The sequence below is a fragment of the Cimex lectularius genome, unplaced genomic scaffold (assembly GCF_000648675.2).
Source record: "Cimex lectularius strain Harlan isolate CLEC.00 unplaced genomic scaffold, Clec_2.1 scaffold104, whole genome shotgun sequence".
NCBI classification, from domain to species: domain Eukaryota; kingdom Metazoa; phylum Arthropoda; class Insecta; order Hemiptera; family Cimicidae; genus Cimex; species Cimex lectularius.
Genome location: NW_019392737.1, coordinates 1,051,074 through 1,074,468, shown reverse-complemented (window position 1 = coordinate 1,074,468; position 23,395 = coordinate 1,051,074). Strand labels below are relative to the sequence as shown.

The 23,395-nt window shown below is 33.7% G+C and overlaps 1 protein-coding gene across 2 annotated transcripts in view; it reads right to left on the bottom strand.

Annotated features, from left to right (window-relative positions):
* LOC106665720 (GTP cyclohydrolase 1) overlaps positions 1-23,395 on the bottom strand; it is a 55,417-nt gene that overhangs the window by 3,283 nt on the left and 28,739 nt on the right. For both annotated transcript variants that reach the window (XM_014392375.2, XM_014392374.2), the window contains exon 2: positions 12,185-12,394. In XM_014392375.2, the coding sequence (XP_014247861.1) occupies positions 12,185-12,394 (210 nt within the window). The remainder of the gene's footprint in view (positions 1-12,184; positions 12,395-23,395) is intronic.

Sequence of the window (23,395 nt, the reverse complement as noted above, 5' to 3'; positions counted from 1 at the left end):
GACGAATTTAAGTTGATATGAAACCTCTTGAAATAATTTTAAGCAAAAGTCCTAAAAACTATCCAACGAGATATAAAGCATCAAATTCAGCCCTCTTCGAACAATCCCTTTCTTCGATGCTATTTCAAAATCCAAATTACAACTCTACCCTTTAAAACATAGACATACTTTTAGTGCCACACTTGGAATTTAAGACTTAAATGATTACAAATTTTAAAGCTAAACGTGTATTTTCTCGTACTTATTACACACTATATACAAGTAGTCTAGGTGCATTCACTCCAATAAATACTTGTGACCACATGAAACATTTAAACCAGGGCTTCCCAAACTTTTTACCCAGCGGACCCCTTTTATAGAACAAAATCCAAGGTGGACCCCGCGCATTTAATTATTTAAAATAAGATATGTAGTAAATTTAAGTTTTATAAATTAGCATTAGCCAATTCATTCCTAATTAGGTGATGGACAGAGATATCACTATGAAAATAAACATTAGGTTGACATATTTAATTTAATTTTCAAAACCATAACACAAAAATCAAATTGGACAGAACGGAACCAATAGGTATGTTAAACTCGAGGCAATTTCAAAAGTAATAATTTGAACATTAATGAATCAATGGGAAGAGTGAGGTTTTAGCCTGCGCAATTTGGATATGTTGGGCTTAATCTTTGATAGCTGGAGACGGATGTCGGGTTCAGCATCTAGACACTTTCGGTATTTATTGTTGGCGGCTGTAGGTTGTGACAAATGGAAGAACACGTTTTACTTTTTCAACAAGCGGTTGAATCTTTTTGTTTTCCAGACGGAGTCAAAAATGGGGGTAACTATCGGACTCGAAAATATATTTCAAGGTGGAAGTAATTAATTAAGCAAGTAATGTCTATCGAACATTCGTATTCAGTCGAAGATGGGACTGGTTGGCTTTGTCGCAATTGAACCCAGTTTGACCACCCATTTCATCAATCAATCGTGCCGTTCGCAAGTTCCATTTTGTTTTCATTAAAAAATAATTTAACACAGGAAAAGCACTTATTTCTCAACAGATTCAACCCAAAACTGGATTTTTCTTATGAAGACGTGAACTTTGTCGTAGGCTCTTCCCTGGGAAACATAGACTTATCACATTCATTTTGATGCAAATATCTTATAAACACTACAGTATACATTGCCATTTCTCATAATTGAAAACGTTGGACAATTTGTAATTGTGGAACATCAACAGGGAACATGGGACCTTCTGACTTAGAACATAATCGCGAAAGAACTTTCGCACAAGGCAGCCACCTGACTTCTGTATCGTGAAACTGGGAATGACTTCCCACAACAACGCATAGTATTGTGAAAATCTTGGCTTCAATGGCCGCAACTCGATATAATTAATAATTTGAACAGATTTATCCAAAACTTTCTTAAACGAGGCTGGCATTTGATTCATAGCTAAAGCATGTCTATGGAGAGCACAATGACTGCTGCAAAATAAACACTTTCGTTTTCAGTATTCATTGTTGTTAGTTTTTCGTTTTATCTATTCATTCTCCGTTTATTTTTGTAATTATTACTTTTTCTCGAAGTTCGCTGCAGACCCCCCTTGTTAAGGTCCAAGGGGGTCCGCGGATCACAGTTTGGAAAGCCCCGATTAAACATATAAAATAATTAATCTTTTTATGTAAGGTTTTGGTTGAATTTTTTTAAAATTAAATTTATTTATTAAAACTGGTCTTATTAGACCAACCATTAATTTTACAATAATATTATAGAATAAATAAATGTTTACATTCTTATAAACCCATTGGTACAATTTGGATTTACATTTCACTATTCACTATTCATTTCTAACTACACAAGTTATGGTTAACTACACATATGGCTTTGTTCTTTTTAATCTGTAATGTAAGAGTTTGGTCGCTTCCACATTCTCGTGCTGGCTGAGGCGAGCCTGGTGTTTGGCGGCAAATCTTTGTATTTCCGCCGTGACTTCAGGGATCTTAAGATCCCTATGTAAGTCCTTATTCCTTATGTACCAAGGTGCATTGACCATGTTACGTAAGATTTTATTTTGGAGTGTTTGTATGATTTTGATATTGCTGTGTTTGGTACAACCCCATAGTTGAATACCATATGTCCACATAGGCTTTATGACTTGTTTATATAATAATATTTTATTTTGTATAGCAAGATTGGAGCCACGTCCTATCAACCAGTATAGTTGTCTATACCTTAAACCTATTTCTGTCCTTTTTTTCTTCATGTGTTCTTTCTTAGTAGTTCCATCGATTGTGAGCGACGGAACATGGTCCACCTTTTTGTTTGTAAAGATTAGATGAACTGATTTATGCTGATTTAGCTTGATTTTCCATTTTTTATCCATTCGTTAATCTTATTACATGCATTTTGGAGGATTTTGGTTGAATGGGTGATAGTCGGTCCTAGTGATATCACCGCTGTGTAATCTGCAAACGTTGCAATTTTTACCCCATCTATTTTCGGAAAATTACTGGTGTATAACAAGTAAAGCAGTGGACCTAATATGCTACCTTGTAGCACTCCTGCATTTATTGTTTTTAATTTTGAATATTGATCTTCTTGTTTGACTCTAAACAGTCTGTCAGTTAGGAACTGATAATATCATTATATTATATATATAATAATATAATGGATATATTAAATAATATAGATAATATAATAATTTTCGAAGAGTTTAGGCACTGTTGGTAGTAGCGATATTGGTCTAAATGATTTGACCTCATTCGCCGGTTTTCCTGTTTTTTATCATAATGACTTCTGCGAATTTCCAGATGCTGGGAACATATTTCAGTCTGATTGCAGCATTAAATAGGTATTTTAGTTTAACTATACCCTTTTTTGGCAATTGTTTTAGTATTTCTCTAGTGATAAGGTCATATCATGGAGTCTTTTTAGCAGGTAAATTTTTAATTTCTTGTGCTACTTCTTTAGGTGAAACTAGCTTTATATTTTCTTCTTGTGGCGTGGTTGTTCTTCAAGTAAGCTGCCATTGATGATTTCATTTGGTTTGAAGATTTCAGCAAGGTAACTAGCAAACAATTCGGCTTTTTCTCTGCTGTCTCTCGCGCAAGTAAATCCTCTTTTTTTAATAGAGGGATTTGGGCGATTGGTCTTTTAATTTTTTTTTATGGCCTTCTACAGCGAGTAGTCAGTGGCTTCGCCTGGTGTTAGATCTTCTAGATAGTTGCTGATTTTCCGAGACGTTCTAACAATAAGCGTTTCCCTACCTTTTTCTGCTGACAAGGCAATCCTTATGCAGTGTAACTGGCCTACTTCTGGTGCAATTTTCAATTTCTTTCCGTATGTTACAATATTTAAATTGTTTTTTTAAGTTAGTAACACTACAATTTTTACACACTATTAATAAGGTCCGTTACCCACTGCGGAAGTTTCAGATCAATTTTCGTAGAATAAACCATGGAAAAAAGAAACTTTTGTAGAGCGAAACAAAACACATCTGATCACGTTAAACGCGACTATCTTTGGTTGAAATGAAAAAGCTAGTGTCACGAGCGGGATTGGAACCCACGACCTTTGGCTCCCCTCGGTTCGAATCCCGCTCGTGCACTAGCTTTTTCATTTCAACCAAAACCTTACATAAAACGATTAATTAACTGAAATAAGTAATTTGGTCAATCAGACCACTAAATATAATAGATATAAAATAATGTTTATTTGGAGATCGGTTTAGAAAAACATTTTCTATTTTGTGCCAACGTTTCGATCTTTATTTAGATCAGCTTCAGGGCTCAAAGTGTGTCTTTTCTTTGTAGATGTGTCACGGTTGTGTGTCATGCTGCGAGTGTTCAAGAACACACACTTGACAGAAAACATACACTTTGAGACCTGAAGGTGATCTAAATAAAGATCGAAACGTTGGCACGATAAAGAAAATGTTTTTCTAAACCTACATCACACATGACCGCATCTCACGATCTCGAAATAATCATTAATTGACGGTCACTAAATACTACACACATATAAAATAATTGTTTACCTGCTACAGTTATAAGCAGAAGATTTTTTTAAAAATCTGTTCGGGGACCCAGAGACTCATCGCGTGGTGCAGTTCCCGTATGGAATATCATTGAGGCTCCTGTATGGAACTAATAGGTGTCATGCTTTATGCAGGACCCATTTGGCAACATTTTCTCTACATTTAACACATAAGCGGACTTTGACCCCAAAAGCAGGAAACCATTGTGAACCTATAGGAGTTCTTTTTGTTTTGTAATCTGTTGATTTTTGTTAACTCAGTAAATAGCACTGTGGATAAGGAATGGTCTAGATATTAGAAACATTAGAATAGGGCTAATCGCAATATGAATGAATCCGAAACATCATTCAATTGATCAAAATGAATCTTTCTTTTAAACAAAATTGAACGGTCCAACCTTAATCCAATCTTTACAAACTGATTGTTCGTGAAAACGAAAATCTCATATTTATTATTAATATTGGTTCAGCCCGATTATTCTGAGTAAACGTTGATTCAAGGTTCTCGAAATGATTTAATTGGAAGGCGTCGGATGTATCGATGCGAGAGAAAACTTGATTAACCCCCGGGTCATTATAACCCTTTCGTGAACTTGTAATGCAGTTAACAACATCCCTTCTGGCTCGTGACAATAACTGTTTTACCAGAGGAAAAGGCAGACGGAAAGTTGATCGATTTTCGTCTAGGATAAATATCAAGCGAAGGTTAATTTAATAATACAGATGTCTTATCTTCCGGATGGAGGAAAGACGAAATAAAACAGCCTGCTTGACATTAATCCAGTCACGGAGGAAGAAAAGAGGAATAGATAGATGTTCGGGTAGGGGAAAGGATTTTTATTCCCAAGGGACTAGGGAGGAGCGTGGAAAAGCGCAGGAAGTGATCAGCGGCCAATTTGTACTGACGATCACGATTCATACTATTGAACGATTGTCTCCATGGCACAATAGCAACAATTATTTTCACCAGAACAAATTTTTCTTCGACTGACTTTTTCTATAATAATCCTCACGCATTTCTATTTGCTTATTTTATAACAAAACAACATTCTATAATTACTACCTAATGGGGTTTTGTATAAATTTATAAAGCTTAAAATCTTTCTGCCCGTATGAACTATATTTACTTCATTTCTCTAAGCAATGTCACTCTTTCGAATTTCATGCTTCTTCAGGTGTACCTCTCAAGGTTCTCATCTTGGTCCACTTATGTTTCTTCTCTATATTAACCACATTTCAACTGCTTTTTCTAATACTAAATTTCTACTCTTCGCTGATGATCTTAAACTATTTAAGACCATCAAATCAAATCTGATCAAGTCATTCTTCAGGATAATCTTACTTCTCTTCACACATGGTATTGCTTGAATGATTTTTCGCTTAATACCTCTAAATGCAGTCATATTTCCTCTCTAGACTTATCTGATCTACCTACTTAAACTTCATCTAGGCTGTTAATAATGAAATGTTTACTAAAGCTACCAGATCTACTGATTTAAACTTCATCTACTCTATTAATAATGAAACTTTTACTAAAGGTTATATAAATATATAAAGTGGGAGGTTTATTGGCTAATAAATAGCTGAGGTCATCGTTCTCCAAAGTTCTAAGTTCCCTCTGCGTGTTTTCTAAAGTTGATATAATTAGGAATTCACTTTGACTATCAATTATTAAAGGTTTTTTTCTAAATGTTCAATATTGTATATATTACATGTCTTAGTTGCTATGAAATTATTAATTATATTAATATCCAAATTTTTAATTAAATAATGATTTAATAGTTGCAAGATGGAATAATTTTTAACTAATGAATTATTATTAGAAAGTTTAATATTATTTATAAATTTTTATTAAATTGAGAAATATTTCAAGTAGACCTTCCTCAAGAAGTTCGGAATCGGCCAATTTTTTTCCCTGCAGAACTTACGTATGAACGGGGCTCACACAATTGCTTTACATTCACAAAGGACATGTGCCGATGTCTGGTTCCTTCTGAGCGAGTAGGCATGTTTCTGAATCTGCTTTTCCATCAACTTCAGATGATAGTTAAGATGGTAGTGGCCGGTATAGGGGCCTAATTTCCCTCAAATCTTTCATGGTGAGAGAGAGGAGTTCCTTTGCCTTTCGTTTTGAGAGATTTATTAATCTCTTAGCTTGCCTCATAGCGTTTGAGTTTTTCTTTCTCAATCCATTTTTCCAGTTCCAACTTTTTCCACCCTCCGGTTGTACTTAGTAGTGGTTGTGGTCCCATGGCTGAGAAGGCTTCCCCTTTTTTGGCTAGTTGGTCAGATACTATATATCAAAAATTTGCTCTAAAGCTATAAAAACACTTGGATTTTAATTCGCTATTCAAAATCTTTCAAAATTATAGAAAAATTGAAACTATACTTTATCTCTTTTGTTCGACCAATACTAGAATTTTCATCTATTGACTTCTCACTACTCTTCACAAATCAACATATCGAAACAGTTCAACAATGTCCGCTCTGAACATTGATACTCTAAACACAAGAAGAACTAAGTTTGACAGTGTTTTTTCTGCAAATTATTAATAAATTGATCTCAAGTCTAATTTATCGTTTTTCAATGTCCCTCTGTTCTCCACGAATTACTGGTTCACATTAATAGAATTTAACGAACAGGAATTATACTAAGTACAGAATTATTGAGTGTTAGTTTTGCATATGAAAAAAAGAGTTAAATAATAAAATAAATAACTAAGAAGTTAAGTTAAAATGTTTAAAACAAAAATAGTTTTATACATAATACTGTAAATAAATCTGCCCCCTTTATATGTTTTATATATACTTTTATAGTTTATCTATATCTAATGTATTTTAGTCAATTAGGCTTTCAGCCAGTATTTGTAAATAAATAAAAAAACGTTTGTAAAGTTTACCTTAACAGTTGTTTGGTCGTGGGTTTTTGAACAAAAGAGGCGGGTTCATCTGATCACCCAATTGCGTTGGACTTCCGTACTGTTTACAAAGGGGTGTTCGTATATGAAATCAATACTTTCAAAGGCTTTTTTTATAATAAAAAGACAACATGTATTGGTAATAAACAAATAAGAAATCCAAGTTAATCGATTTGGACGTGAAATGGTCAAAATATAAGTATACTTTTTAGCAGGTTGACTGTTTACAAACTCTTCTCGTTTCATTATACTGGAAAAAAAGAACAAAATTTCAATCTAGTGTACACCTACTAACACTCGTTGTTGTTTTTGATATTCGATTTTGTCTGAAATTTCTACCTCTACCGAGTCATTTTTTCAACGTGAGCTAAAACGCATAAGGGTTCCGTGATTCCAGGAGAATTGAACCAATAATACTTTCTTGAGAGAGTTTGATCGTTCCTTCTGGCAATTTCACTTTCTTAAATTTCTTCTCTCACAGAATCAGAAACAAAATTTTTGATTTAAATTTACACAGACATTAAATATATATGTTTTTTTCGAACGAGTTTAACATATTTATTTTTCTTGATATAAAACTGAATTTGGCGTAATTAGTGCTCTGGCAATCAATGGAGCATGTTTTTATTTCTGGGATGATAATATTGGAACGTCTAAGTTAATTCGGTTAAGCAGTAATGGGAAATCAGTTAAGGAATGTAATAATTTATATAATAATATGCATTCAAAAAATTTACTTCTGTACTGAACAGTCGTCGATGTCAGATCCTACATTAACGTTGAGCATGGTGTATCTCAGTATTATCCAGTTATTCTGTAATAAATCAGGCGAAAATATCTTTTCTGAACTGCTTTATGCGACTGATACGGGTGGGCTGAAAGGGAACGCAAAGAGGTGAGCAGTAATCTAATACTGGACTTAAAAGCCTATAAAATTTCAAACGTATCGGAATCATGGAAATGTTTAGTATGTCGGGTAATAAATCCTAAAGTTTAATTTACTTTAGCAATAGTTTTAATAATGTGTGTGTGTGTGTGTGTGTGTGTGTATGTGTGAAAGTTTATGTGAGTGTCAAAATCTTTAATAGTTTCAGGTTAAATTGGAAAGGAGATTTTATTTTAAGGAACTGAGCATTTGTCAGAATTTATTTATTTATTTTTTGTATTTCAATTGTGAGGTTTATGAACCCTCGGGGTGCCGGTGTTTTTGAAAAAAAGCCCAATTTGTTTGTATGTCGGGTTCGAATGCTGGGCCGCTGGATTCGAACCCGGTATTGTAGTGAAAGCCGTGTCAACGCCTAAACCCACCGACGCCCAGAATCAGAATTTAAAAGAATATTACTAGTTGAGCACAATTTAATAATTTCAATTAATTATTCTTTTTATGTAAAGTCTTCGTTGAGATGAAAAAGCTAGTGTCACGAGCGGGATTCGAACGTACGACCTTCGGCTCAATACGCCGCTACTCTAACCACTTGAGCTATCGTGATTTCGATCCACTGGGACACTCCATCTCAACCTAACCTTTCGCATTTTACCTCTTTTTGCCATTTTTCAAGACCGTGAGTTCGAATCCCGCACGTGACACTAGCTTTTTCATCCAAACCAAGACCTTACATAAAAAGAATAATTAATATGGTCAATTAGACCACTAAACGTAAATGGAACAATTTAATAAGTTTTACTAAGGCATGTCAAACAGTTTTGAAATGAGTTTTGTTTTCAACAGGTAAAAAAATCAGAACCCCGGCCGAATGATTCAAATTTTACAAAAATACACACCGTTTGACGGGATATTTTACATTTTTGTGTTTTCTCCAAGTCGATGTAAATAAAATAGCTTTACGATTCAAATATTAGGAAAGTTTTACGGTCGAAAAGTACGTGCCATGAATGAAGCGATGGGATCCTTTTTTACTAGAAGTCACAAGCATTTGGGAGCCAAAGCAAATGGAAAGTCTCTGTACCTTGGAAGCCCTTATCCCAACTTGGCTCCTTAAAGTAATAGCCACCTCTCTCGACAGGTCCTTTCGATTTGAAGGTACTGGAACTGACAGTCTTAACATTAACATTAAGACAGACAATTTTGCACTGGATTAGTATCAACAGACTTTTATTTATTAAAAGTGAATGAATATTTCGTAATCATAGTTTGACAGCTATTTGTGTACTAAATTTTCCATATTTTCTTCTCCCTTCTTTAACTTACAAAATATCAACCTATGTAATAATATACGTTAATTTAAAATCAATTAATTAAAAGCAACAAATTATACTGTATGTTATAAATATTTTTAATCATAATGAGATAACATTGTAAAGACTTCTTAGCTTTTTTTCCCCACTAAGATTAAATCGTGAAGGCCCAGCGGAGCTGAACTTTGGGAAAGCTTGAAAGACATTACTTTAAAAGCAATTAATTAAAAGCAACAAATTATCACATGATATAAATATTATATGTTATAAGATAACGTTGTAAAGATTTCGCTTAGCCGAGCTTAGAGTTTTTTTGTTAATAAGATTAAATCGTGAAGACGCAGAGGAACTGAGCTCTGGGAAAGAATTATTCCCACACTTTTCGTTCTTCCATTGCATTGTCAACACCTCTTCCGTCCTATTATTTTATATTTTCTTAAATTTGTATTTTTTAGAAAATAAAGTTTGTTTTTAAAAACCGTGACTGACTGAATTTCGGAAGAATACGGACCGACTTCGATTAAAAGTGGACTGTCCAATCCAACAGGATTCATGCAAAGGTCGAGCAAACGAACCAAAGGACTGCAAGGAGGAATAGAAAGCTGCAGGCAACGAGGAGTTACAGATCATCATCACTATTCAGTTGTTAATTATATTTTTATCTTAGTTCTTGATCGAGAATGAAAAAGACGCCGATGCTCTAACCAATTAAGCTATCAGTGTGGATCACCTATATACACTGACACGATATATAGATATATATTATGCAGGGTGGGCGACCAAGACCCGAGGGGTTAATTGCCTGGGTAGACTTGTACCCCATCCCTAAAAGGTCCGGGACTTGGTCCTGCATAAATCTCTTGGACCTATAAACAAACCCCAAGATTTTGGACCATTTAATCTCGGGGAGTGATTTAGTGATGTCCTCTCCTTCAAAGATTTCAAATCTAGAACTAGCATACCTATCACACTCTGAGAGGTAGTGCCTTGCCGTTTCTTGTTTTATTTCGCAAAAACGGCAAAAGGGATCTGGTAGAATACCTATTACGGAGAGGTATCTTTTCAGTGGGCACAGTGGCGTATTAAGCCAAAGGTCGTGGGTTCGAATCCCGCTCGTGACGCTGGCTGTTTCATCTCAACCGTAGATGAAAAGTATAATTAATTAAAATAATATATTGTTGTAACTACTAAATACAAATATGGATTATTCGTGTTATCAAAAAATTATTTTATTCATAAGATACCTAAACAATAATTTTCTAAGTATGAAATTTATTTTATTGTACTTCAACCAAGTCCTGAAGATGATCCGAATAAAGGTCGAAACGTCGGCATAAAAATGAAAAATGGTGTTTTTCTACACTGACCTCATTCTTTACAGCTCCTAACGAATCCAACAAATTATAAAATTTAGATTAATTAATTTTTTAAATGTTTTTTGCTTCCGTTGTTTTTGGATATTTTAATATTTAGTATCCGTGTATACGTATTATTTTTTTATATTTGTAGCAAATATATATATATATATATATATATAGCCGAGTGGTTAAGGCGTCAGACTCTCGGCTAGTAGATCCCGCGGTCGTCGGTTCGATCCCCACCATCGCCTCTGGACTTTTTCTGACGCCTAAGGGGACCGGTGGCCGCAATTGAAAGAAATTGACTCGGCACTCATCAATGGAAGGGGGCGGGATCGGATCTCAGCGACCCTGAATTTGGTCCCAACCCCCTTCAAAAATGTGTTTCTTCGATGGAAGAACACCGGTACAACGGGGGCTCAAGTTCATATTTGTGTTGCCCGCCCATTGAAAAAATCTTTTGAATCGAAAAATTTTGAAAAAAACACTATGCCATCGCTGCAGCCGTAGGACACATGCCATGAGAAGCCAGACAGTACTGGCACTCAGTTTGAGGGATTAAAGCCTAACTGGGACTCGAGACGATTCATGTCGCTGTGCAGAATCAAGCTGGATAGATGCAATGTTCGGACTCAGCACAGGGGCTGCGCCGAGAGAAAAAACCGTGCTTACTATTCATATAGCGATTCAGTTCTAAACGAAAAATGATGGACGAAGTTGCTTTGTCAGATAAAAATTGTTTTAAAAAAAATTGTAACAACATCATTTTGAATTTTCATATCATGTTGCAAGAAAGCGTTTATTATAAACTAGGTTTTTAATTATCCCGTACCATATTTACATATTTTGACTAATTTTGTTCATGAAAAACCGTGGTCAATAAAAGGAAAATGTAAACATTTATTTGTTAACCATATCGGACGGATTAAATTTAAATGGCCGTCATTTTGGCATGGCAATTATTATTTGTCAAATGGTCGCAAAGGCGTAAACGGATTCACAGTTTAATTATCCAACAGGACAAGGGTACCGTCTGAAAGATTGGAGTAACTCAATCAATCTTAACTTTTGCCACTGGAAAGGGTGGATAATGGCACCACCGACCCCGCTCGCCCACTGATACACATAACACCCATTTCACTCGACCCAAATCATAAGCTTTCGCTGCTAAAAAAAACCACGTCATAATTTTTAAAACGAGTATAACAGCAGGAGGTAGTAATGATAAGGTTATTTTAAATTTATTTTAAGTTACAACTACCTAAATATATTTTAACAATATTTCATGAGCTGCTTCGAGGTTTTCACTTTCGTTATCCAATAATGTATTAAAATGATCATCTTTCTTTTCCGTCAAAATTAATAAAACTAACAGTTAATTGAATAAGTAGAATATTTATAAAATTTTAGATACTGTTCAACAAGAGAGTAACTTTAGTAAACATTAAATAGAATTAAGTCATTTATCGTCCTTTGTATTTATGCATTTGATGCCCTTTTTACACACACCATACGGGTTGCAGATGTATTTATTGATTTGACATTGTAAATTTACGAAATCAATATTTTTCATAATAATTTAAAACAAGGGTAAGGGATAAATATATTGCATCCATATTATTTTAATTGTTACGTTTCAATGATATGATTTGTTATGAAATTTAGGATTAGTTGTTAGGACTCACCCTCGATCCGCTGGTCGTAGCCCTTTGTGAAGAACAGCATGGCTTTTGCTGCCCTCTCCGGCGTCTTCAGGAGCCCTTCCCTCTCCGGATTCTCTCCCAGGGAAGACAGGAGCATTTTGTAAGAGCGAGACATGTCGGGAATCAGGGACTCCCTTGTCGGCGGTTTGTGGTCCAGCTCGAGATCATGGTGGAACGTGCACTTTTCGTGACCTAAAAACAAAAAATATGAATTGAGAAAACCTTGTAAATCTGCCTGGAAATCGTCCTCGGTCTTTGAGGTCCGCCTATTCTCGGTCAATTGAGTTATTTCGCAATATTCCTTGTCGGAAGAAAGACAGACCACATTGATTGGAGGATAGGTAAGACATAATTTCTCTGTTATTATATATTTAAAAAAATACATTCTTGTGATTGTAAGGCCTAAGCTGTAATATAAACTATTAATTTATAACGAAAGTCTTCCACTTTTTTAATTATTGGGTTGTCCGGAAAATAATGCAGGATTTTGGTATTAAACAAAAAAAAAGAAACTAGTTACTTTAAAGCAATGTTCTTTAATCAAANAATGAGTAATCCTGTAAACGTAAACAGAATATTTTATATAGATTTTTTTTAATGAAAACTTAAAATCCTGCATTATTTTCCGGACAACCCAATAATTAAGACGAAAATTATATACTAGATGACAATATTTATATCAACTGATTTAAAAAAAAATTTTGTTTATACAATTTCAAAGGTTAACACAAATATTAAGAGCAAAAAGAATATTGTCTTTATGTAGTTCAAAGGTCGGGTTATCAAATGCAATAAATCAGGGTCACTCCTCATTTTCGATAATAATAAAAAATAACAGTCTTCAAAACCTAAAGCACAAAGATTCTTATATTTAATTTATTTAGGGCTTTATATAAATATTGTTTAATATATTTATTATTAAACCATGTAATCACAATGTATTGTTTCCATTGAAACACAGGAAGGAGATACTAAATCATCAAAACTTGAGTGTTCAACTGAATAATCTAACCATAAACCTCCCACACTTAGATAGAATTGAGATCATTTCTCGTTATTACCAATATTAGTTTATTAGAACAAAAATAGTAATTTGCTTTATTAATTAAGACCTACAAATTAAAAATAAATTAATCTGAATTCGATGTATTACTTTCGAATCGTAAAGTGGCACATAAGTATTTCAAATTAGTCAGTCTTTCTAACAGAAATAACTACTGCAAGATTAAATTTCAATTTCCTGAATAAAATATAAATAAATGCTTTATTTTTTACCAAATTTTGTTTTATGTTAATTTAACATATGATAATTTACATATTCATTTAATATTACAGGATGAATTTGGCACAAAAGCTACAAATATATACTATATCTTCTTTTTTTATTCACTAATTAATCTATAATTGAAATCAAGAAGGACAAGAAAAAATGTGATTGTTGCAAAATAGCACAGTTTTAAATAGAAGACCTGCCATCGTTGACTCTCCAATTGGAATTAAATGTTGTTTTTATTGCCTTGATTATCATAATATAATTACGGAAAAACGTAGTTTTTTTACATAGTACAGCAAACCTGCTCAATTATTGTACTATCAACCAAATATATTATAAATATTTAGGCTTTTTTGAAAATAAATGTTAGTTTGAGATTTGTGTCTCGCCACAAATGTTATAAGTAAAATTATACAGACGCTTAAAAAATTAACTAATGTCCATACAAGATCACTCATTTAGCTGAAATTACTTTCAATTTATTTATTACATATTTAGTTAAAGATATAAATATTTGGAGGCCGAGTCACATTTGCCATGCCAGAGGTTTTTGGGTCGAATCCCGGCGCACTCATGACTTTTTAAGAATAATTCGAAAGAAAAGTAAAGTGGTTTGACACTCCCTTTAAGATCGGAATTACTTTTATTATAAACACTTACTCCTTTTTTAAAAATAACTGTTGTTGTTACGTACATACTTTTTTAAAGTTAAAATAAATGTATAGGCGTGTAAAAAAGTAAAACGAATGAGCGATTTTGCTGTATATACGATTATCTGAATTAGACAAAAAAGAAAAAAACCTGCTAAATAAAATAATAACATACATTAATTTTAAACAACAAAATCTTCGATAATCCACTGGTCAATAGTTGAACGCATATTGTGAATTTAGTAGTATTGTGGGTTTTCGCATAAAATCGAGAATTTTTTTCCAGCAATGTATGTTGAATCGATGTTTATGTAATCTACGGTATTGTGTTTAAAAGGATGTTGATTTTTATACAACAATTTACAAATACGTGTGTGCAATAGTAAACAACAGATTCTTGGTTAATTAATTCAGATTCATTGATCGATAATTGAAAGAACATCTGCAGTTTTACGGCCGAGTAAATTTTCGGTCAAAAGTGTAGTTTCTTCTTGGAATATATGATGAAACATTAATCTGCACGCGAGAGGGAGAGAGAGGGAGGGAGGGAGGGGAGAGAGAGTGAGAAACAAAGTGAGTGAGAGGTAAAGAGTGTGTAAACAAATTTGTTACGATAGCTCAAGTGGTAGAGCAGCGGCATATTTGGCCGAGGGTCGTGGGTTCGAATCCCGCTCGTGACACTGATTTTTTTATCTCAACCAATAACTATTATAAAGATTAATTAATTGAAAATAATATGAGATAATTTATTTCATGGCAAACAACCGAACACAACTTGTTTTTAGGTTTGGATGTTAGTTGTTCTCAAGATCTGTGAATTCTGAGAACCGGCTCATTTCGAGTACAAAGCTTCGGGTTTTCCCAACTTTTTTGAAATGCTTTCAAGTTGATTCGTTGTTGCAAGGGTTTTTCTAAAACAGTTCGAGAAAACCTTCATGTTATATCTGTACAGCTCGATATTTTGTCATGAATATCTAAATATTTATTTATTTAATTTATGTTGGTTTATTAATACAATAGGTGGTTTAATACCTGTAAGAAATTAGTTTAATCATTGGGGAAATAACAAGTTTAGGCCGAGTGAGCAGTAACCTTCGTTTATTTTATATTCGTTTTCAATTGTTAAATTGAAGATTATTATATTATTCAACTGCATTAATCCACCTACTAGGACATTGAGCGCAATTGGCAGGTTAAAATAACTACATAAATTAGATTATATATTTAAAAAATCCATTTTCCAGTTTAATTTTCAACTTCATAAGGTAATTCCAATTTATCAATCGTATGTCAATGAAATAAAGAACAGCTAATGTAATATAATAGGTTGAGAGACGATAAAACGGGGGAAGTCTGAAGAGCGTGGGCGATGGGAAAATCAAATCGTGAACATCCCTTGGGGCGGTAGTGAAATCGTAGTAGCCCCACAGACCCCCCCCGCAGACCGAGTGCTGTAATTTCCTGTGATTATGTTGAAAGAGCATTTCCAAGCCTTTATATCTCTTTCCTTCTGGTAAATTCTCCTCCTGGTCCTTCTTGCCTGCAAAATTCGGATCCTCCGTTGAAACGGAGCCGAGGAAGTCTCGACAGAAATTAATTAACCCTTCCGTCCCGATGGCGAGGCATGCTGCACAAAAGGGCTCGTTAAACTAATTATTAATTGCCAAAGCATACAATTTTAATATATATTTTCTATGCGTGAGAGGCTTTAAAGTGAGTTGAAGACAGGTGGGAAGATGTTTGTGCCAGTTCGTCTATTATTTTATATAATGCTTCGCACACTTGTGCACAAGTTAAACAGTATATAGCTTATAATAGTAATAGTTTACAAAATATGATTTAACTATCGTAATTACGTGTATCATAATTATACTTGCATATGAACCTTAATATTAATACTTTTTACAAATTCACAATTGTTTTATACTTAATGTTACATTTAATCCCCCTTTTCTCTCTCCTCTCTATCTTTATCTATCTATCGATATCCCAACTTTGTTTTTAATTTTTTTATTCCAAAGTTAACCTGCAATCTGTCTCTTTCTCTCTATCTACATATCTATCTTTCCTTCTATCTATGTATCTATTTATCTACATGTCTATATACCTTTGTTCTTTCTTTCTATCTATATACCTATCTATTTCTCGACCACTTTGTTTTTACACTAGCTCTCACATTTGGTTCCGAATTTTAAGCACTCTCTTTCTCTCTAGCTCTTTCTCTATGTTCAAATAAAAAGCATAAAATCATTCAAATTAAAACTAAAAGAATACTTATTAAGTAAATATGTTAAATATAACACTACAAATTAGCATTTACCGTATTTATTTACTTAGTTAACATTACATAATATACTTAAATACTTTTATTTATTACTTTTATTATTCTCTTTTTATTATATACTTTTACATTAATTTCTAAAACATTAATAATCATTTTTAAATCGTAAAATTGTTTCATTTCTAGAAGGTACTAATCTAGTTTTTAATAATCTTACGAAAAATCTATGTCTAATTTTGTTACTCAACAATACTATGCTCTATATAAAAATACAGCTTACAAGAGGGAGGCGAGAGGAAGGGAGGGAGGGAGAAAGAGAGAGAGAAGGAGAAAGGGTGAGAAGGAGAAAGGGAGAGGGGGAGAGAGTGTGTGCGTGAAAGGGAGATTTAAAAAATCACAATACATGAGCAGAGAGAAAGCCAGCCAGCTGACTTGATGGATCTGTAGCTTGGTATATAAATATAAATATGTAGCGATAAAAGGGTAATAGTAATTTTTGACAGTTCAGTAAAAACTAGCGTGACAAACTTTGTACAGCTCTAATAAATTCTCGCAATCAAAATGATTCCCATTATTATTTCTTCTACCTTCTATAAGGTTGTGCAGACGTCTCTTAAATTAGCACTTTTTTTTAGCAGGGAGAGAAAAATCAGGAGCGAAGCGGAGGCCGACCAGGCTTATCGTTCCTCCCAGGTCTTAAACTCAATAAAGTTTTTCGCGTCATCTTAATTTTCAGCCTATAAAAAGAAGAGCAACGACCCAAAACGTGATAATCAGTTGAGATAATTTTAGGCAGATTGGATTATTTTGTAAGACAAGTTTTGTCGAAGAAACAGTAAACAAATCAAACGAAACCTTTGACAAATGCACAAAATCACTGGAGAAAATTTAATCCCTCGGTTTTGTATTCCGTTTACATAACGCTTACTATTGTTCTCAGGACAATTCAAGAGTTTCCATTGCATAAAGAGACAGAAATACAAACGACAGGACGACCGGAATGTAGATTTTTTATTTATCTGTTTGCTTCCATGAACGATTGTTATGCAATGATCAGTATGACGTTAATAAATGTTGATATGGTTTTGGTGCTATTTTTGCGATTCCACGACTTTCAAAACATTTTTGATTTTGTTGATTATTTTGGAATTAAACCAATTGAACATCGAGTATCTAACATCATCCTCGTTTTAATTTGAACTCATGGTATTTGTGTAAATCTTTTTTGGGAAAGATTAAATATTAAAATAGCTACGGTGGTATTTAATTTGACAATAAAGACTTATAAAAGTAAACAATAAATGACTTAAGTTCGCTTCATAAATTTGAGAACGTTTCAGAGCATTGATGAATATTCAACTTGGATTATTTTCAAGTTTTAAGTTAATGATTTCAAGTGAGCTTTAACGACCCTCGAAAACCATTGTTGCCCGTTTCGCCGATCCTTCTGCCCTTTTAGTGAGACCCTTTTACTTCTGTTCGATTCGCCTCGGACGACAAAAGCGTCGAATTGAATAGGGAAAAAACCTGATTACGTTATTCACAATCATCAGTATCTCTCTCTTTCTCCCTATTGGCAAAAACCTTTCTGACGGAATAGGACGAAACATTGCATAATAAAGTGTCGTTTGGTAAGACTAGAAGGTCGTCCACTATCATATTTGACGCGACGCATTAAATGGCTCACGGTTCAAATACATAAGTATTTTTTGCAGTTACGAATTCAAAATCCTATTACGTGTGTGTTAACAACCTAGGCAGAATCCTCTTAAAGATCCTCTTAGGAGTCTAAAACCACTCAATTCATTGTAGAGGATCTTGTTAAGTGCGTCTCGAGAGTACCTCCATGCGTATTCTTTATATTTGACAAACCCTTTCTTGCTAATATTCTAAATCAGTTAATAGTTAGTTACAAGTTCACAAGGGTCGAAGTTTTTACACTGTAAGTCTGTCTATAAGAAAGAGAAAGGTAGTTGACGAATATAAAAAAAAATGTATACTTGATTTCAGAGACCTCTGACTCTATATGTGTAAATGTCGTGATGAATTCGACATGTGGAGTGAGAGGAAATTAAGCATCCGAAGTTAATTAAAGTGAGGCGTGACAAGCGGGTGACGTGAAGTTTAGCTAAAGTGGTACCTATCACAACGTTACATTTCCAGTAATTTTTTACTGAATTGACGATTATGCAAAAGTATTACATGCTCTCTTTCTCTCTGTTTCTTATTTAGCTATCTATCTATGTATCACATTTTACTTTAGCTTATTTGGAGATCGTGAGGTGCGGTCCGGTGTGACGTAGGTTTTAGAAAAACATTTTCTTTATCATGCAAACGATTCGATCTTTATTGAGATCATCTTCAGGGCAAAGTGTTTGTTTTCCGTGTAGATGTGCCATTCTTGTGTGCCGTGTAGAGAGTGCTCGAGGCAATCTGTCAATCTGTTGTTTTATATTTCTTCTTCTTTTCTAACTTTTTCTCATTCTAAAACTATTTCTCCTTTTTTTGGTCTCTCTATCTCTTCTCTCTTTCTTTCACTATATTCTATCTATTTTCTACTTTTTTGCACACCCTCTCATTCTATCTCACTCCTTCTTTCTTCACATTATCTTTTGTTTTGCTTTCCCTCCGTCACTTATTTTCTCTGAATCTCTACATCTCAATCTACACCACAATATATTTTAATCTCTTTTTTCATACTCCCTCTCATCCTGTTTACCTTTGTGAATTCCCCCTCCCTCTCTCTCTCACTCCCTTTCTCTCTCACTCTCTCTCTCTCACTCTTTCTCTGTCTCTCTGCGTCCACAAACACACACATCTCTTTCTCCATTAAGGTTTTTTCTGAATACTGTACTATAGTCATTATTTAATTAATATTAGAGTAGTAATTTTGTATTATATAAATCTGAATAAATTAGACACAAGCAAATTAGAGCAGTTTTTGTTTTATTAAATGTCATGGCATTCAAAAATGGTAAAATAGTATTGTCCACGGCCAACAATACTAGTTATGCCAATCCGATAAAACGCGGTCCGATAAATCTGATAAATTACAGCCGGATTTATAAGATCCTATAAAAAAATCATTTCAAAGGGAGAATTTGGGTTTTTTAGCAACCTGGCCTGCAACCGGTTGCCATCTGCCAAGCAAACTATTCCTAAGGACTCGTTCGAACTTGCTGACCATAAGAACCAATGAAATATTAGCGGCGCTGGGAGCTGAACCAGGTGGAGGCAGTACAGCTATGTGAAAGCCCCCCTGGTAATACCCCTCCGTCATCTTACGGTGGGATATGGCAAAATTAAAGAAAAACTAGACACCCGATTATGTGTACATGAAGCGTGTTTGAAGCCCTAAAAAAAAATATAAAGATGTAGTTCAAAACATCAAAATGTGCCTTTACATGGAGGAAGAAATTAAAAAATTGCCACTCCCTCCCGCTGCGACCATGTGCACGGCAGCACAAAACACTAATCCTCGCACTTAGCATAATGAAAAATAACAACTATTTTCTATTATGTACCGACTCGATCAGTGCCTCCAGACGCTCATGAGAAGGGACCCCTCTAATAAATAAGATGAAAGAACAGTTGAAAGAGATCGCCAAGATAGAACAATGTTCGACCCTTTCAATTGTAGAAAGCTTGACTTATATAGACAAAATTTTGGAATATCATGGGCCTGTGCGTAGTCTTGGGCCGTGGCAGTGGACACAGATCGCCCAGTTCGGGTACATCATGGAAATAGAGATTTTTAAATGTATATAGAGTGTCTCTGTTGTGTCTATGTTCTCTTTACGTAATTTATTGAAATGAATGTAATTTATTAACGTAAAAAATGTTCAAGTAATTGTAACGCCTAAACTAAATTTTAAACTATTAATCAATATATCGGAATATAAGACGAAAATTAGATTTCTAGTTATGACAAAATTTATATCACTAATCTTCGATAAAGAAAATGTATGTCGGTATAATTTCAAATGTTTAACACAAATATTAAAAGCAAAAGAATAAAAGGTCGGGTTATCAAATGCAATAAATCAGGGTCAGTCCACATTTTCGATAATAATAAAAACTGGCAGTCTTGAAAGCACAAAGATTTTAATATTCCATTTATTAAGGGGTTTATACAAATACGTTTTAATAGATTTTCTATTAAACCATGTAATTACACTACATTGTATCTACTCAAACACAGGAAGGAGATACTAAATCATCAAAACTTGAGTGTTTAACTGTATAATTTAATCATAAACCTCCCACACTTAGTATAAAGTTGAGATCATTTCTTGTTATTACCAATATTAGTTTATTATAACAAAAATAATAATATGCTTTATTAATTAAGACCTACAATTAAGAAGAAAGTAATTTGAATTCGATTTGTTAATTTCGAATCACAAAGAGGCACACAAGTATTTCGTATTCGTCAGTCTTTCTGATAGAAATAACTGCTGAAATATTAAATTTCCTGAATAAAATAGAAATAATTGATTCATTTTTACAAAAATTTTATTTTATGTTAATTTAAAGCATGTTTATTTACATATTACAGTATGAATTTGGCAGAAAAGATGCCAAAACGTCGCTACAAATATAAACTATATCTTCTATGTTTTACACCCTAATTAATCTATAAATGAAATCAAGAAGAACACAAAAAAATAAATATCATTGCTGCAAAATAGCACAGATTTAAATAGAAAAACATACGTGGTCGACTTATGTGGTTAAGGCAATATTCCCCCTCTTCACCCGAAAATAAAATGAAAACTTAAATAGATAACCAGTCAAAACAGCTCGAATGAAGAATTTTAGGATAAAAGAATGATACTAAACATTAATTTAAATAAGAAAACCGAATAGTTTATAAAAGTGTTACTAACGACATGTTATTCTTGAAGGTTCCTTCACTCAAATTATTTTCCAATTGGAATTAAATTTGTTTTTATTGCCTTGATTATCATAATGTAATAACGGAAAACTATAGTTTTTTTATGTACTACAACAAACCTGCTCAATTATTGTACAATCAACCAAATATATTATAAATAAATGTTAATTTGAGATTTGTGTCTCGCCACAAATGTTATAAGTAAAATTATTCAGACGCTTAAAAAATTAACTAATGCCCATACAAGATGCTGAAATATACTTTCAATTTATTTATTACATATTTAGTTAAATATATAAATATTTGGAGACCGTGGTAGCCGAGTCGCGTTTGCCATGCCAGAGGTTTTTGGTTCGAATCCCGGCACACTCCTGACTTTTTAAGAATAATACGAAAGAAAAGTAAAGTGGTTTGACACCTCCTGTAAGATCGGAATTACTTTTATTATAAAATACTTCCTTTTTTTTTTTTAAATAACGTTGTTGTTGTTGGTACATACATACTTTTTAAGTTAAAATAAATGTATAGACGTGTAAAAAAGTTACTAAACGAATGAGCGATTTTCGCTGTATATACGGTTATCTGAAATAGACAAAAAATAAAAACCTGCTAAATAAAATAATATAAAAAATATATCAATTGTAAACAACAGAATCTTGGATAATCTACTGATCTGTAGTTGAACGCATCTTATGAATTTTGTGGACGAGTGGGTTTTTACCTGTGTGTGTAGTCATGGGGCAGGGCAGCGGGCATAGATCGCTCTTCCGTTACCTCAGGGCTATAGAGATTTTTAAATGTACATAGTTTTTATTTGCGTCTGTGTTGTGTCTATGGTAATTTATTTAAACGAATTTAATTTATTATCGTGAAAGGAAGGGGTTATTTAACCTCGCCACGAAGAATATCGAGTACTCAGGGATGAGAGTGATGTCTGAAGAGTAAAAGTAAGGTATAGCGAGAATGGAGTGGTTCAACCCCGCCCCCAAGAATATGGAGTTCACTGGGTGAGTGAATGTGAACAGAATTCAATGTTTGTATCTGGTGTTATTTATATGTTAATTCATTGTAATGAACGTAATTTATTATCGAGAAGGAAAGGGCTTGTTAACCCCGCCCCGAGGAATATCGAGTACTCTGGGGTGAGTGTGATGTCTGAAGAGAGGTATTAGCGAGAATGGAGTGGATTCCACCCCGCCCCGAGTAATACCGAGTTCTCGGGGGTGAGAATGTGAAGTCTGGGGAATAAAAGTAAGTTACTATCAAGGGTCAGTAACCAGATCGAGATGGTGAAATGGCTACAGTTTAAAACAAAATACGCGCGAAAGAACAGAAAAAAGGAAAACACGCAGAGGACCGGCGATGACCTCAGCTGTTTGTCGGCTCATAGACCTCCCACTTTATGTACTGTAGATATAACTCGTGATATCGTATGTCTTTTAATTTAAATTTAAACATTCTACTCTTATAAGACGTTCAAATTTTAGAAAACAATCCGTATTGTAATTTAATTTAGAGACTTTGTTTTCAGTACAGTTCTTAAATGAAGAAATATTATTTTGATAACCAACATCATAGATATAGAAATTTCAATCATCAGACTTTCTCAGCCTGCCTGGCTTAACTTCACTAGCCCTATTGATCGTTTCCTGTTCTTGTTGCATATTGGAGTTTGTTCAGGATCCCGCTAAACGAAAGTGAAGTACAAATTTGCTCTTCCAAACCGTCAGATGCTTTCTTTCTTTCAGTTCGTTACGCCCTCAATTGAACGAATAAAAAGGGAGAGAAGGAAAAACAGACTGCAATTCATTAAAAAAAAAGAATTTTAGAATTTCCTTTAATAATTTTAACTATGGTTGCAACTTTAAAGGTAGTGTGATTTGACGATTACGATATATATATATAGGCAATACAATTTATGATTCGTATAATTTAATCAGATGCGAAGTTATATTCTACCAAAAGATTGATGATAATAGCTATCTATTGACGTTTGTCACCGATAACTATTTAACTGGTATATATGCATATTATAGTATTCTTTTAAAAGTCCAGATTAAAGGAACAAATGACTACTTCATAAATAACAAAA